Source organism: Oryza sativa, chromosome 2 (assembly GCF_034140825.1).
Source record: "Oryza sativa Japonica Group chromosome 2, ASM3414082v1".
In the NCBI taxonomy this organism is placed as follows: Eukaryota; Viridiplantae; Streptophyta; class Magnoliopsida; order Poales; family Poaceae; genus Oryza; species Oryza sativa.
The window spans coordinates 26,432,742-26,449,310 of NC_089036.1; the positions used below are offsets into that span (position 1 = coordinate 26,432,742).

Genomic DNA, 16,569 nt, shown 5'->3' on the forward strand with positions numbered 1-16,569 from the left:
GGCAAAAATCTTATATTGTAAAACGGAGGAAGTAGCAACATTTCTCAAGCTCCAACCAAACGATGAAATTTCCATGGAGCAGTTTACTTGCTGAATAGTTGAATCAATTAGACGATTGAAACAACCTCTTCCACACTTCAAAACCTGTCTTATCTCCACAGGGGTTAAAAACAAAAAAGAAAAAAAAAAGCGAACAAAGAATCAAGAAATAATAGATGTAGCAGGTACAGTAGGCAAGCACCAACACCTCCCCTCCAACCTCACACTATGGAAACTACTAATTTTTTACAGAATACAACTCACACTTCAAGATCAGCTTCAGGGCAACAGAGGCAAGGGAAGTTTGATATTCTCCCTACCACAGATTTTCGTCGGTTTGTTTGTTTACGCGTTCTCAGCTGCTGCATGCGATCGCTTTGGTCGCCACTCTGTGTGTGCCTTCACAATGTCAGCCTTCACAAGATGGTCGCACTGGATGGCAGAAGCCTGCTTGTCGGCGCCAATGCTGGTGCATTCCCCTGACACGGTGGTAAGTGATTGCAGCACGCTGTCTCGGCCACACTCCTTCCTGTAATCCAGGGTCATGCTTGCAAGCTCATGCTTCTCCAGTACTGAAATTGGAGCACTCTGGGGGAAAAAATTAGAAAGAACTCAGAAACATGTTTGAAAGCCTTCTGACTGACCAGATGTAAGACTAATGACAATATCAACAATACAGATGGTCAGATCAGAATCTCTAGAAAATAATTGCAAGTACTACATAAAATGGTTCCCTAACAACTACTCCCTCCGTTTCATAATGTAAGTCATTTTAGCATTTCTCACATTCATATTGATGCCAATGAATCTAGACACATATATCTATTTAGATTCATTAGCATAAATATAAATATGGGAAATGCTAAAATGACTTACATTGTGAAACAAAGGAAGTACCATATAAAAGGATAAAGCCAAATTATTTTTCTCTAAACAATGAATATAAGGGACAAGAATAACCACCTCAAGGATCCACCCAATATATTTAACATTGTTCACATGCTGATTGACATCGAGGTCACCCCATCTAGGCTGTTGCAGTAAACAAGAGTCCATCAAATATCATTTAAAATAAATGAGGGGTGAGATCAATTATTACTGTTTTTCTTAGATAAATGATAGCAGTTGAGGCATAATGATAATTCAGTATGTAACCATGTCTAGCTGACTTACAGTGAGCCCCTTTCTTATGAATTGCTCTGTAGCATCATCACCAACTTTATTTCCTGTCTAGGCTAACTTTTCACTCTGCTCCTCTGTTATAGCTGAACGGTCATTGAAATATGGGCCTATTTCAGCTCTAACTTCATCTGGCATTTTTGAAAGTCTTCTAGTTTTCTTGTGCATCATCACCCAAACACTGCAACAAATGGATTGGAAAAGGAGCACAATTAGTGATTATCAATGATGTGACCAAGCAGAAATACCAAGATTGGATGTCCTCACAAAAAAAATGATACAGATGATTCTTGCAATAGAATACAGTTGAAGCCCAAACCTTGTAGCTCTCAAGATTGTTCGGCCAGAGTTGTAGTCACGAACATGCCAGTCTCGACGCATGCCATTTTTGCCAGCAGCAGCGACCCATGTGTCAACTTGAACCATATCTCCCCTAAAACCATAGCAGGTTGGTACAATACATCTGTCATTCTTTTTGATCCACAGAAAGACATCGGCAATTGTATCTGAACTAAAAAAACAGTTTGAAATTGCACTTCCATTTTTCTAACTCAAAACCCCAAAAAAGAAGTTTTCAACCACTTGTTGACACAGTTGACAAGAGGATTTAAACATAACGTGTGAATAGTAGTACTAGCACCACTTATTTGATGAATGATGACCACCTAGAAATTTAAACTGACAGATGCTGTTCAACAAAAGTTCACTGTTCTAGATCGGTCCTTAGCTTCTCCCATGATATGGCACAGCATTAATTGCTTTTGTTCTTTTCTACACGATGGAATCATTTACTGCAGCCCAATAAAGGGAAACTTTCTGAATTGTGATCCCTTGAGGTGTGGTACCCTGTACAGACGTCTTTTAATTCAAGATCCAAGAAAGCACAGGACAGAACATTTAATGAGGCAGCTCTGGGCAATGAATATGAAGTAACCAGTCAATTATCTATTGGGACTAAACCTCTCCCTCTATCCACTAATCAGTTATGTTTTCGGGAGAGCATTGTCCTGCTAAGTGATGTTATACTTTTCAAGACAAAACAGGGCAACAGAGTTAAGTGCTGCCAAACTCAGGCCTTGGGGTATCGTAACTTTCATGCTGCTTGTAATAAAGCTAGACAATAACTTTAATATGAACTACCCGAGTGGTAAATTTTTGTTTATAAATGCAAATAAATCACTTGCTAATTTATTTTTAAAACGGAGCTTATCGCTGGAAAACGTAAGTACATGCCCGTTCTGGCATTCCCACTCAGCATAATTCAAGATCCAAGGAAGCACAGAGAAGACATCATTTAATGAGGCAGCTTTGGGCAATGAATAAGGCGTAACAAATGAAGTTGCTCTTGGATCTAAATTACTACTCCACTAATAATTGACGTCTAAAGGAGAGATTACTGTTCTTTTAACTGATGTTGTGTCTTTTGAGGACAACATAGAGCAAGGAGAGCTACAGACTTACAGTGCTGTACCAAAAAGGCCTTGGGGCATCATAACTTTTATGTTGCATGTACTAAAGCTAGATTATGTCTTTAATGAGGATTACCCAAGATGCAAATCCTGTTTCTAAATGCAAAGAAATAACTTGATAGTTTGTGTTATAATCAGGGCTCGACAATTGGAAACAAAGTGCATGCTCCTCCCACTTAAGTAGGAATATATTCATTTCTTCCTAATTGGAAAATTTAGTTTGCCACAAAATCTATCCTTGATCCAACAAAACTGGAGCTGATATTACTACACATTTCTTAGTCAACCAAGGAGGAATAACAGAACCTCCAAAACATGAGGCCTATCACGGGAAATCAAAGAAAAACATGGCCTTCTATAGCAGTATAAAAACTTCAACCCATATTCTTGCAAACCTGCAGCAGCGAAATTTACGAGCAAGTAAAAGATTCACTTGATTTTCATCAACCAACCAGTGTATGGAGAAATCAGACCAGAGATCCACACAACAATATGATAAACCATGTTAAAGTAAATATTGAGCTAAATACTACTGTTGCTTGTGTAAGAATCTTCTTTAAACAAATAAAAACAAATATGCAAAGGACACACAGCTGTAAAGTAGTACATAAAACGATATCTGTAAAAGAAGCAAAACAAATATGAAGTAATTTAAAATGTGAAAATTAAATGACAACTTAGAGTAAGGAATTGATAGAAAGAAACCAAAGATACATATATCAAGAGGAGCAAAGGTTTGCAAAAAAGTACCATGCGGGGTATTGCTCAACAAGAAGCTGGATTTTGCTGACAACCCATATCAAGTTCCGTTTGCTCATCTCCGGTGTAGCCCCAAAACCATCTCCAAGAAGACCAGCAGTCCTTACATGGTTAAGAGCCGTTTCCTGCAAAATTTTAAATAATTGCCAGCTTGAAAGAGACATACGAATCTATAACAAAATGCTGAAATGAGAAATGAAACTAAAAACAGAATGTGCAACCACTTACCTGTAAATGATTCATCAATGTCTCTATAGAAGCTGTACGATCAGCGCCAATCTCGTAGGACCGAATCATGAAGTTCTGCCTAAACACCATACCGTCCTGGATGATCCTACCAAAGCCAAATGTGTCAACAAGCATGTCAGGTTTCTTCGGCTTCCAATCAAGCAGTGTCCACTGCTTCTCTGCGGCGAGGAAGATGGTTGTAATAGCCGCAAGAAGCATGCTCCAATCCGGCAGTTGGTTATAGAACGTCTTTGGAGCACTGTGAGGCACCGTTTCCTCCATGTCAGGCTTCACCGTCTTGAGGTTAACCTTCGTACCATTAACCTTGGGAAGGGTTTGAGCCTGTGCCTTTACTTGCATGGCTGCAGGAGGTGGGTTAGGCTTTGCGACAATGCCACAGACACTCAAATTCTCCGGCAATTCGCCGGTAACAGCAGCATTCTTGGAGCTTCTAGCTGATGCTGCAGGAGATGAGCCTGGACCTGGGAAGAATGCTGAGGCGGCAAGAGACCCTGCCATGATTGAACTTCCCCTCACGGCCCAAAATTCGTTTAGAAATCAATCACACGCCAAAAGCGCTAACCTGAATAAACAATCAATTGTATCAGACACTTTACAACAATGTAGCTCTTTGGAAAACTTAAAAGAGGAGAAAAAAAATTGAGGCATGAACTAGTGGATCCACCCACTAAAAAGTTTGCCTCCTCATGGGGGAAAAAAGGCCTCATGTATCATAAACAAGTACACCCGCGAATTTCACAAACGATTCGAAACCACATTTGAATCAATGCAGGCAAAAATGAACCATATGCCCCCCGATGAACAAAATGGCATTGAGAATTGGGAGGACCCAATATCGGAACTCGCAGGGGCGGATCCAACTTGGGACATGGGGGAGGTTAAACTGTTACTACTTGTATTAAGGCTCTGAAATTAAGGAGGAGAAGAGCTTCCTCCAGATCTAGAAGAGAAGAAGCTAGGGTTAACGAACGAACGCACGAACGAACGCGAGCAAATTCCAGGCAAAAGTAGTCCCCCGAAGCTAGAATGGGAGAGAGATGAATCAGGAAGAGGAGGCTCACCAGGATCCCCTCCCCTGCTCTGCTCTCCTTGGCGATGGAGATCGGCGCCCCTCCCCTCCGGTGTTGAGCCGCGGCTCGTCTTTCTTGGCGCAAGGAAGGAGACGACGGGAGATTTTCTCTTTTCTTTCATTTACGCCAAAAAAAAGGAAGGGGAAGATACTCTCCGCCTTTTATCTCTAACATTTTTTTTCTTTATTATTGGCTGGTGGCCCACGTATCAGCAATACTAAGAGAAAAAAATAAATATTTCGATTAGAGATTGTGTCAGACTACCAGAAACCACTTTTATTTTAGCCAAAAAAAAAGAGAAGGAGAAGATACCCCCACCTTTTATCTCAACATTTTTTTTCTTTACGATTGATTGGTGGCCCACGCATCAGCAATACTAATAAGAGGAAATAAATTATTATTATTATCAAACTTGATTAGGGATTGTGTCAGACCACCAGCAACCACTAACTTTAGTGTTGTTACACGCACGGCCGCCACCGACGCTTTTTTTTTTCGAGTCAAAAAGGGAAGGAAGGGGAAGATACTCCACCTTTTATCTCAACATTTTTCTTTATGATTGGCTGGTGGCCCACGGATCAGCAATACTAAGTGAAAAAAAATAAATATTTCGATTAGGGATTGTGTGAGACCATCAGCAACCACTAACTTTAGTGTCGCTCCACGCACCACTGCCACCGACGCTCTTTCTTTTTGAGCCACCATCGTTCCTTCTCTCCGCCTTTGTATGCGCAGCCGCGCCCTTTGGTTATCGACGTGTCTTTTCTCCTACACCATTGTCATGCATATTATTGTCATGGTTGCCATTGAGGTTGAGGCTGTCGAGCTTGCAGCGTGGTTTTTTTCAAAAAAAAATGCATGACCATCCAGACCTAGTAGAGCTAGCAGGTCTAACCTCTCAAGTTGATTCCTTTTCCATGTTTCGTGTATGCAATGCCTCCACACACTGGTAGGGGTGCATGTGTCCAAATATTTGATGTGAGGTTTTGGCTAAAATTTTTTGGGATCTAAACAAGACCTACATGTACACGATCAATGACTAGAACCCAAGTCACAGGCTTTACTAGTTTATTATTTGTCTGCTCTCTTCGTTTCAAATTACTTACTCCCTCCATTTCAGGTTATAAAACATTTTGACTTTGATCAAACTTAAACTACTTTAAATTTAACTAAGTTTATATATAAATATAATAATATTTATAATACCAAATTAGTTTCATTAAATCAATAATTGAACATATTTTCATAATAAATTTGTCTTGGGTTGAAAATGTTATTATTTTTTCTACAAACTTAGTCAAACTTAAAGCAGTTTGACTTTGACCAAAGTCAAAACGTCTTATAACCTGAAACGGAGGGAGTAGTAGAAAAGATAGACATACACATAGTTAACTTAGGACAGATAAAAAAAGGTAGATATATTTAACTTAGGACAAATATAGAATGAGAACGAGAGAGTAACAGGTATTACAATTTAGGTGCTTAACACAGTTCTAACTCAAGTTTATTTTGGAGTTGGGTTTTTTCTAGCTTGGGAAATTGTTGAAATTTCTTTGGTTAAAGCTGTTACTACTCCATTAATTAATTTGGCCCACTCACTAAGGCACACAGGTATTTTAATATTCAACTCTCTGAATATTTTATCAATAAATAGTTTATTATAAATTAAATTCTATTTGATGAAAATAATATCATTGGATTATCATTTAAATTTACTTTCATATGACTATGGTTTTGTTACTAGAAACATTATAATATATGACAAATTTAAAGTCCAAAAGTAGCTTTTGGCTGTGTTCGGAGGAGGGGTTGGGAGCCCCTCCTCCCCAGCACGCAAAATGAAGTTCGTTTTATTGCATGATTAATTAAGTATTAACTGATTTTTTTAAAAAATGGATTAATATGATTTTTTTAAACAACTTTCATATAGAAGTTTTTGCATAAATCACACCGTTTAGCAGTTTGAAAAATGTGTGCGCGGAAAACGAGATAGATGGGTTAGGAAAATGGGGGAAAGAACACAGCCTTTGAAGACTATGCCAAGTTTGATCGTACCTTAATAAGTGAGATGAATGGAGTACTATGCTAAGAATATTAGGGTATGATATTTTCTAATATTTTTATCAAAATAAAAAGATTATGCCACTTTGATTTAATCTACAAAGTCTGTTTTTTCTCTAAAGAATTTAAGCATTGGAGCCATGTCAAACAGGGCTGATTTGCCTTTTATGCTGCACATATGGGATGACAAATCTTGGAAACTAGATGATACCCCGCGCGTTGCTGCGGAATGTTGGTGTATAACATAGTTGCAAAACTATAATATGTAAATCAAATATTGTAAATCCCACTAAGAAATTAGTCATTAACAGTCAAAACAGGATACATGGAGGTTAGAAAGATTATGCAATAATCTTACCCATTAGCAATCACGGGCTAGCCAAAGTACAAATTGCAGTTAGCAGATTGTATTATCAATGTTCTCATAAATTAATTGTTCGAAGAATTAAATTTATTAAAAAAAAGTGAAGTTTTGTGAGAACATCTCAATCAACATGTTTAACTCGTACATCAGACTTCCTCGGCCAACATTTAAATCATCACGTTAATTCATACTGCTAACTTCACTGGCTCAAAGGATGATAAATATATTTATGTAGAGATTAAGCTTATATGGTCTATTATATAACTATGAAATACTACTACATGACTAACACATCTAGGAATAGAATAAGAAAATCACCTTATGAAATCATGAAGTTGATTTATAGTAGCTGACATATATAAGGTCTGAAAAGGGGTAAAATCACATATTATTCATTGCGCTATGCTGCAAACTGGATCGAATTCTCACCTGTGGAATTTTTTTCTGCATGATAGAAAATTATTTGATAAGCAGAAAAGGAGTGCAGCCTTGAAATTTTCCGTATCACTCTCATGGAGAGGAAAACTAAGTTATCGTCAGCAATCGTTTCTTGGAAACGTAAAATTCTCTTCAGGAATCAGAACAGAATTGAATACAAAGGTAGAAATGTCTAATCAAAATTTACCTCGTCAATTAGGGTCAGATCGATCATGTAAGTGACATTACAAAAGATAAAACATAGCGATATTATCAAGTTATATGTCCAAAAATGGGGCAATCAGAAGAACACATGCATGCTATTTTACAAAAAGGCAGAAAAAAATGAGTACAATCATCAACTCACCTAATAGCTATGTTCCAATTTGGGGATCGAGAAAATAAACTCAGCATTGGAGAACGGAAGAAAACATGCACCTGATCAAAAACTTGAAAACTGATGGGATTAAGAACGGTAAACACAAAGAAGACACCATGCAATCGGCTAATGTTGAAGCTACCATCAAATCATGTAGCCGAAGGACAAATTAACCATGAACCCTGTAATATGCCCAATATAGTTTCCAGCCAATGGGGCAGACTGAAGAATACCTAAAGCTTCGCTATTTGATGTAAGGGGAGAAAAAAAAAGAGAGTACAGTATAGACATCAGCTTAACCAAAAGCTGATAAATTTGGGATCGAGCCAATGAACTCAACGTAGGAGAATAAGGGGAGAGAAAATGTACCTCATCCAAATACTGATGGGAGTAGGAAAGATAAACACCAGGAAGACACCAATCGCCTGATGTCAGGAGCTGCAAATGAAATCATGTTGACGGAGGACAAATTAGTTGTTTACCCTGCATATATGCCCTATATAGATCTCATTCCCAGCCAAGATCGACCAATGTTTTCTGAATCGAAAGATCAAATCAATGCCCGGATAATCCATATGAGCCACCAGATGAATTGGACGGGAAATTGATGAAAGCCCTGATAATCCGCATGAGTACTGGATAATGATAAGATATCGTGGTGAGCGCCGCGCCGGGATTGAAAGCCTGCATACTTGATACTCGCAGAGCATCGGGAGAAAGCATCGATATTTAGCATGAAGAGGAGGAATGGAATCAGGAGAAAGCTAAATATTTATCATCGATATTTAGCAAACGGAGCAGCGCCAGGGGAGGGGGGAGGGGAAGGGGGAGGAGAAGCGCCGGAGGGGGGGTGTGGAGGAGAAGCGCCGGGAGGGAGAGGGTTGGAGGAGAAGCGGCGCGAGGATGCGAGAGCTGCCGGCGGTGGGCCCGCACCTGGCGCGCGCGATTGGGGAAGGAAGCGAGCGGTCGGCGTCGGGCCCGCACATGGAGCGCGCGATGTGGAGGAAGCGAGCGCAGGATGGGGAAGGGAGGAGTCGCGCGCGGCGGCGGGGCGGAGAAATCTGCGCTCGGTGGAGAAGAAGGCAGAGCGGTTAGGGTAGGATAGAACGCATCCGACCGTTTGCAGCGCCTGATCGAACGGCTGGGATTAAAAGAGTGACGTGGCTTCACCAGAACTCAGCAAAATCCTAATAACTGCATTAAGTGGGGATCACTTGTATAGTATTATATTATAGGATGTCATGCTTTTGTTTAGCTTTGCAATAACAGCATACGGAGTATCTTGGATGAGGAGCACGCTGAATCCATTGGTTCAATTGACTCCAGGTCTTGAATCTAGCAAAACCACAAAAGATGTTCCGAGACTTCCATCAAGCTCGATTGGTCGGCCTTCTTGAAACAAGGCATACAGTTGTCATGAAGATTAAGAAGAAAAAAAATCTCTTCTGAGGTGAAAATACTCTCTGAAAGAGCATAATATTGTAATCAGTGGCACATCTCTCTTTTTTTTTTCTCAGGCAGAAAAGCTTTTCATTATATGAATATGCAGCAGCTTACAAAAATAATGCATCGATCAAGCACATGTAATGTATATATGTACAGTACCTATAGAATGACTAACTTTGGCCGGCCTTCTATATTTCTTGTGTGTAAAAAAGGCTATGCATATATAAAAAGAAAACCATAAGAGATAGATATAGAAAAGAATGAAGAACTGCAACTATATATATACTTTGTAGGTAGTCTATATTACTCCAGAGATTCTCAAGGATGAAAGTACAACAAAAACAACCCAAAGGATCATGAAGTACACTGATGTTGCCCAAGCCCACATCCTAGGGCCACCAAGCTCGGCGCCAAGTATGACGCGACGAAGAACCAAAACCGTGATGCAACCGAACGACGTCGCGAAGAAGACCAGAAGGGAGAAGCTGAGGCCAGCAGCATTGTCTATGTACAGGGGCTTCTTGTAGACAAAACTAGCATGGTGGCCCGCGCACATTGCGCGGCTAGCATCATTATATTTTCTCTCATATAAAAGCATATATCTTTTCTCATTATATTATTATAAAATATATTACAATGACAACATAATTTTAAATTTTGCAATAACTTTTCAAAACTACTAACGTGTAATAACTACTCTAGTCTCCTCTTCTAATATTTCTTATTTTTTAATTCTGAATTTCAGCTATTTCTAAATTGTATTTCTATATGTACTCTGCCTTTTCTTTTTCTCTGATTAATGTGAGAATTTCTAGGCCATGAGAGCGAACGTGGAGGCTCCTTTTTATTCCGAATTTTAGTTGGTTTTAAATTCCAATATGAACTCTATACTCTACTTCTAATATTCCTTATTTTTTAATTTCAAATTTCTATTTTTTACTTAATTGTATTTCTATATGGACTCTATACTCTACTTCTAATATTTCTTATTTTTAATTCCGAATTTCAGTTATTTCCTAATTGTATTTCTATATGGACTCTATACTCTACTTTTAATATTCCTTATTTTTAATTCCGAATTTCAGTTATTTCCTAATTGTATTTCTATATGGACTCTAGTCTCCTCTTCTAATATTCCTTATTTTTTAATTCCGAATTTCAGCTATTTCTAAATTGTATTTCTATATGGACTATAGTCTCCTCTTCTAATATTCCTTATTTTTTAATTCCGAATTTTAGCTATTTCTAAATTGTATTTCTATATGGACTCTGCTTTTTCTTTTTCTCTGATTAATGTCATCAGAGCAAACGTGGAGGCTTCTTTTTTTTTCCAAATTTTAGTTAGTTTTAAATTCCTATATGGACTCTATACTCTACTTCTAATATTTCTTATTTTTTAATTTCGAATTTCTATTTTTTTTCTTAATTATATTTCTATATGGACTCTATAATCTACTTCTAATATTCCTTATTTTTAATTCAGAATTTCTATTATTTCCTAATTGTATTTCTATATGGACTCTATACTCTACTTCTAATATTCCTTATTTTTTAATTCCGAATTTCAACTATTTCTAAAGTGTATTTCTATATGGACTCTAGTCTCCTCTTTTAATATTCCTTATTTTTTTTAATTCTGAATTTTAGCTATTTCTAAATTGTATTTCTATATGGACTCTGTTTTTTCTTTTTCTCCGATTAATGTGAGAATTTCTAGACCATGAGAGCGAACGTGGAGGCTCCTTTTTCTATTTCTTTAATTATATAATAGATAGTTGTACATTGTGTCCACCAACCATGGAACACCAATGCCGACATATATGTTCACCGAATTGCTGCGGAAATAAGATATACCGTTTATCCCGCCTCGATAAGATAAATTTACAAAAGGTTGAAGGTAGGCATGAACAACTAATTGGAGAGGAGATGTGCAGAAATGTACCTGCAAGTGATGTTGGCAATTGCGGAGTCGGCGGTGATTTGACGCTCAGCCGCTATCTTGCTTGCAACTAGATCAGGCCATGATGTTCCAGCAGCCAGTGCTGTGAATGCTATAACATATGGACTTACTCCTACACAGGATAGTAGATTTTGTATCAGCAAGCAAGCAGCTACACCCTTGACAGATGATAAATTGAACTTGTACAGGAGCATGTTCCAACCTGTGACACAGCTTATCTGATCTGTAATCTTAGTAACCCCATAAGCAATACCACTTATGAAGATTAGTGAGCAAATAAAAGCGATCCAGCCATGAGCAATTTCATAAGGGGGAATGAAAGCAAATAGCATTTTCCAAGGTGCAATGATTAAATTCCATGAGATTCCGATGACACTCAAGCAGGTAGAATCCATCTTTCTTGACACTGAACTCTCCAACTGCTCACATAATAACAAAATCACTTATAACCAATGGGAATGCTGTAGCAATTTTTGTTACTTTCAGGTCAAATCAATGTACTTCAAAGACTTAAAAACGAGTGCGGGTTAGGTTTCAATTCAATGTTAAAATCTGCTAAGAAGGATTCATCAACTGAAGGCTGTACACTGTTAGGCTTGTGGTAAACACTCTTAAACAAAGATAAAAGAATATGCTTTACTATTCTATTTTGCCTTTGGTGATATATTAAAAATGGTAAACCAATAACACAAGAATACAGCACAAGAGCGGCATAAAATTTGATTTGGTGTGACGATATTCAACAGATAAAGCTCTCCTGACTGTATAAGTTATCCAAGTCGTACACCCCTGTAGTTCCACTGAATGCGTAACTAGAAATAAGTTTTGCAGTTGTCTTATAAAGTCTAGAACATCCTTCTCAATCCACCATAACTCTCATTAAAAAAATATCTTGTCATTGTTATGTCCTTGTTGGCTTGCAAAATTAAGTTTTACAAGTATCCCCTCACAAAAGTATCCTTGCCAAACTACTTTGATCTAATAACTGAGCATTAATTCTAATTTAAACAGGAAATGGCATTGGCAAGGTATAATATATAGAGTGATAGTGAATTAAATTACCGTTGCAGCATCAACAAATTGTTGCCACCAAATAGAAAACCAGTGAGTATCCTCCCATTTGTTCTTTAATGTAAGACCTGTTGGAGATTCTTCCACATCCTTTTCTGAAACATGGTGATACCCTGAAAGGCAATAAGAAACTACTTTCAGAATAATTCGAACCCCGAAGAATTGTTACACGAAGTAAAGAAAATAGTGAGTGAAAAAAAAACAGAAATTGATTACCTTCATTACTGTAAGAACGCGCTGAGAATATATCCACAATATCCTCATTCTGGCCAGGGAGTATGTCCCCAATCCCATCATAGTTATCGTCATAATCAACTGAAGCATCTTCCGTCGGAACCCAATCTTCAGGTCTGTCACCTCTTGCCCTGTTTTCAGCAAATAAAACTAGAAGCATCAGGAAAGTGCATCCTTAATTTGTACATGGCCACAGGAAATATATTAGATAAAAAGAACGATTATTTAAGGGATTAGGACCATACAAAGGGATTGACACATATGGCCAGCGCTTATCCTGCGCATATGCATGAAGCAGAAGCAGTCCATATTGCAGTACTGTCAGCAAGGCCTCCCAGAGGGTGATCACTCTAGGTGTCCACACCTGTATACAGCGAAAAGTACTAATATGACCTAATGCTGGATTTAGTGCTTATAGTTAGATAGCAGGATGAGAATGTATGGCTTACCTCCAATATAATATACAGCCAAATGTATGCCCAGAATGACCAGAACAGCTCAACTAACCAAACACCGAGATCAGATATCTTTTTCTTAGAGCCTGCCCTTGGCATAACCACACAAACAGCATGTATGGGGAACAGATCAAATGCAGCAGAACCCACAAGGGTACCTGGACCTAAACCTGCAAATCAAAAGAAACCGAATTAGATACAATTGCGGATGCTTTGGAACAAACATTTGCACGAGGTGATCAAAGTATACCTCCTGCTGTCAGCTGACCCAGATTTCGGATTGCGTCAATCGTTGCTAGTGAAATTTGAGGGAAGCTAGTACCAAATGCGAGGAGAGCAACGTCCGCTATAGTGTAGTTCCACACCTTCTCATGCTTGACAATAGTAGCATTTGTGTGTGGGTCTATTGTGACAACCTCCCGGGAGTGTCTCATGATGCTCTCCATCGATTTGAAGAACCGGCCACTGATCGCGGATAGACCAATAAAACAGTACGCGAGGACAACGGTATAAATAAACGCACGGACACCATTTGGAAGCAGTGTTTCTCCATTGAACAACAGGTAAGTATCACAGGAAGGAGCAGTATCTGCCATGTTAATGTTGGCCATCAGATCAGAGGAGTGCTAGTAGCCTAGTATAAGACGAGAACTGCAGTACTCCCAGCTCCTGTTATAACACAAATGCCAGTTTCCATCAGAAATACTAACATCAACAAAATGTTAGCATATGAACAGGAAAAAATAATGGCTACTACAGTACAGTAACAACCTACCTAGTTCAGCAACTAATAAAGTGTCAAGCTTAAAAGAACTTTTTTGGCTTTTTGAGAAAAGGTGCGATTGCAGCATTTAGGCTATTTGAGTTAGAAGAAGGCATGTGGTGATGATTTTTTTGCAAACCAGTGAATATTAAAAGTTGCATCAATGTGGCAATAGAACAGAATAGGCTGCTGTGAGACATACAGTACTTTGAATTCCTGTTACACAAAAGTTATTCCCTTATTCATAGTTCATACAGGGCGTGAATTAACAATCATGGCAAGCTAGATTAGCTTATTGCTTACAAATTAGTTTAGATTAAATTAACAATTGTGTTTAATTTTAACTCAGGCTTATCGTAATTATCCTCACACTAATCCTTTGTCTCTTAACAAAGAACTAAACACCTAATTTTTATAAGTGGCTGTGCATCTTCCTAGGAGTAAACTAAGAAATCATCATCCTCCTTTTCTTTTTTCTTCTTCTTTTTTTTTTTTTGCATTTTCTGTATTATAGTTCTTTTTTTTTTCAAATAAACATTGATCTTTGATGGGTCTATTTGTAAATGCAGAGAGCACATGCTTTATCCACAGTTGATGGTTATAGTGGTTATGGAGCTGAACAGGGTGAAAAGGTATGCTTATCACTTTACTAGCATTTTCTGCCAATACATCAGCATTCTGATATAGGAAGGTAGATAAGGCAACACTTATATACAATGATAATCATGACAAAAAGCCATGAACAAAAGATCTTGGTTCTTTAGTCCTGGGTAATTTCACAACTGCCATCTGTCTTCTAGCTGGGACATAGCTTTGTACATATAAGCAAAAGTCTTGAGATGGATTGCACGTCGACAACTCATTCACTGTGTAGATGAATTAAGAGCTGTGAGGTTAGGAATGCCTTTAAATTGCTAATTTGTTATGTGTAGATAGGTGAGTTTGTGTTTGAGGAGTAACCTGTCATTGCCTTTTTGCTGGGCACCATCCTTGAACAATTTCTTAGCAACCGGAGGTGTTGCTGTAGGTGTAGGCCTTCCTCTATTTATTGAAACGATGTGTTAGTTACAATGGAAGAAATCTTTATTATTGGAATGCACCTAGGAGTGATCAAAGCACCTTTTTTTGGCTGGGGTATTTGTAGGGAAGGATGGGGTTGCTTGTTTGGCTTCTTCAGCAGTTTCTGGTAGTCCCTTTCCCTTGTAAAAGAAGTGGCGGTTAAGTCTCGTGCTAAGATTTCTAGTACATCTCAGGCGAAGAGATGTATTTGATTGATTATTAATTATTAATGAAAATATTTTTATTTTTTTATTTTTAAAAAATATTTATGATTTTTTTTTTCAAAATATGCCTCTTTTAGCAGTCGAGGAAGAGTGCTCACTAGAAACGATGAAGTAGCTAAGCCTTGAAGCCAAATGGAATACAACCTAAGAGCATGTATAAATGTAGAGCCTGATTAGCTCTTAGCATGTATAAATGTAAATGCAGTGCGCTAGAAACGATGAAGTAGCTAAGCCTTGAAGCCAAATGGAATGCAACAATAATGTAATTTAATTTCTTGGGAATATTTTGTCTCCATATCAGGATGAAACAATAGCGTGTGGATTGGGGAAGCACCGGTATTGTGGTGGTGTAATCGTGGTTGCGAGACTTCACTTACTAGGGTTTAAATCATGGTGCCCACAAATATATACACACTTGAGTGTGATATCAATAGGAAATCAGCGATGCTATGGATATGCCGTTCGTTTCTTTTAACATGTGTTATGGGACGCACTTTTGGGTGTGCGAGCATGGCATGCGTCTTCGGTTAATAAAAAAAAGTGCTGATTTTGGATACTTTGTTTTACAGTTTATGGAAAACAAGTACTATATATAACCTGTAGGTTGATGGTCATAAATAACGGGCTATGCAGATTATCACCATTATTAATGTGTTGTCTCTATTTTTATACGGATACTCAAATAGTATTTTAATCAAGGTGTGATTTTATGATACGTAGTCGTTCAACTTACAGTCTAAGACCCTGTTTAGATGGGAGTAAAACTTTTAAGTCCCTATCAGATCGAATGTTTGGACACTAATTATAAATATTAAACGTAGACTATTAATAAAAGCCATTCATAATCTTAGACTAATTCGCCATAGCCCAAAGTACATCACTAGCATACACCATTATTTTATTTTCACTTTGGTCTCGCCTCAAAAAGCTTTTGTCCCTAGGGTCATTCTTGTCTTTTTGAAAAATTTCTCTCTCCGATTGAGCCGGAAGTGTCCTCCAGCAAACTACCATTTTTTTAGAGTGTCTTTCAGCCGTAACACGTTTTCACGATGTCTATCAGCAAATTACACAAATTTTGGGTGTCCTGTAGCAAATTTTGCCTTTTTTATGTCACCAAAATTACATAAAATTATCAGAAAATAGTTACTCCCTTCGAGTTGATAATATTTGTCATTTTAGACAAGAGCACGATCTCTAAAAAAACAATTTGACCTTTTTTTCATTATAATATATATAAAAGTGTTAACAAATATATGATTTTATTAAAGTATTTTTAAGACTAATTTATACATGTAGTCATCACATTTGATTGACAAATATTTTAAAAGTGATTCATAATCAAATATTCTAAAGTTTGACCTCACACTTGTC

The 16,569-nt window shown here is 37.8% G+C and overlaps 1 protein-coding gene and 1 pseudogene across 2 annotated transcripts; both read right to left on the reverse strand.

The window, feature by feature from the left end:
- Positions 1–65: 65 nt before the first annotated feature.
- LOC4330138 (palmitoyl-acyl carrier protein thioesterase, chloroplastic-like) lies at positions 66–9,034 on the reverse strand (annotated as a pseudogene). Its single transcript, XR_010739313.1, has 12 exons — positions 8,356–9,034; positions 8,046–8,230; positions 7,509–7,634; positions 5,415–5,533; positions 5,084–5,141; positions 4,757–4,982; positions 3,675–4,257; positions 3,438–3,571; positions 1,538–1,651; positions 1,213–1,399; positions 1,003–1,071; positions 66–627 (listed from the first exon to the last, which is right to left on the reverse strand). The product of XR_010739313.1 is annotated as a palmitoyl-acyl carrier protein thioesterase, chloroplastic-like (transcript).
- A 643-nt stretch (positions 9,035–9,677) lies between these two features.
- Positions 9,678–13,794, reverse strand: LOC4330140 (magnesium/proton exchanger 2-like). Its single transcript, XM_015768748.3, has 9 exons — positions 13,403–13,794; positions 13,147–13,322; positions 12,943–13,061; positions 12,680–12,828; positions 12,455–12,576; positions 11,595–11,811; positions 11,375–11,504; positions 11,205–11,267; positions 9,678–9,965 (listed from the first exon to the last, which is right to left on the reverse strand). Exons 1-9 carry the CDS (start codon positions 13,761–13,763, stop codon positions 9,731–9,733), a joined length of 1,572 nt encoding a protein of 523 aa, XP_015624234.1. The 5' UTR covers positions 13,764–13,794; the 3' UTR covers positions 9,678–9,730.
- Positions 13,795–16,569: the final 2,775 nt, after the last annotated feature.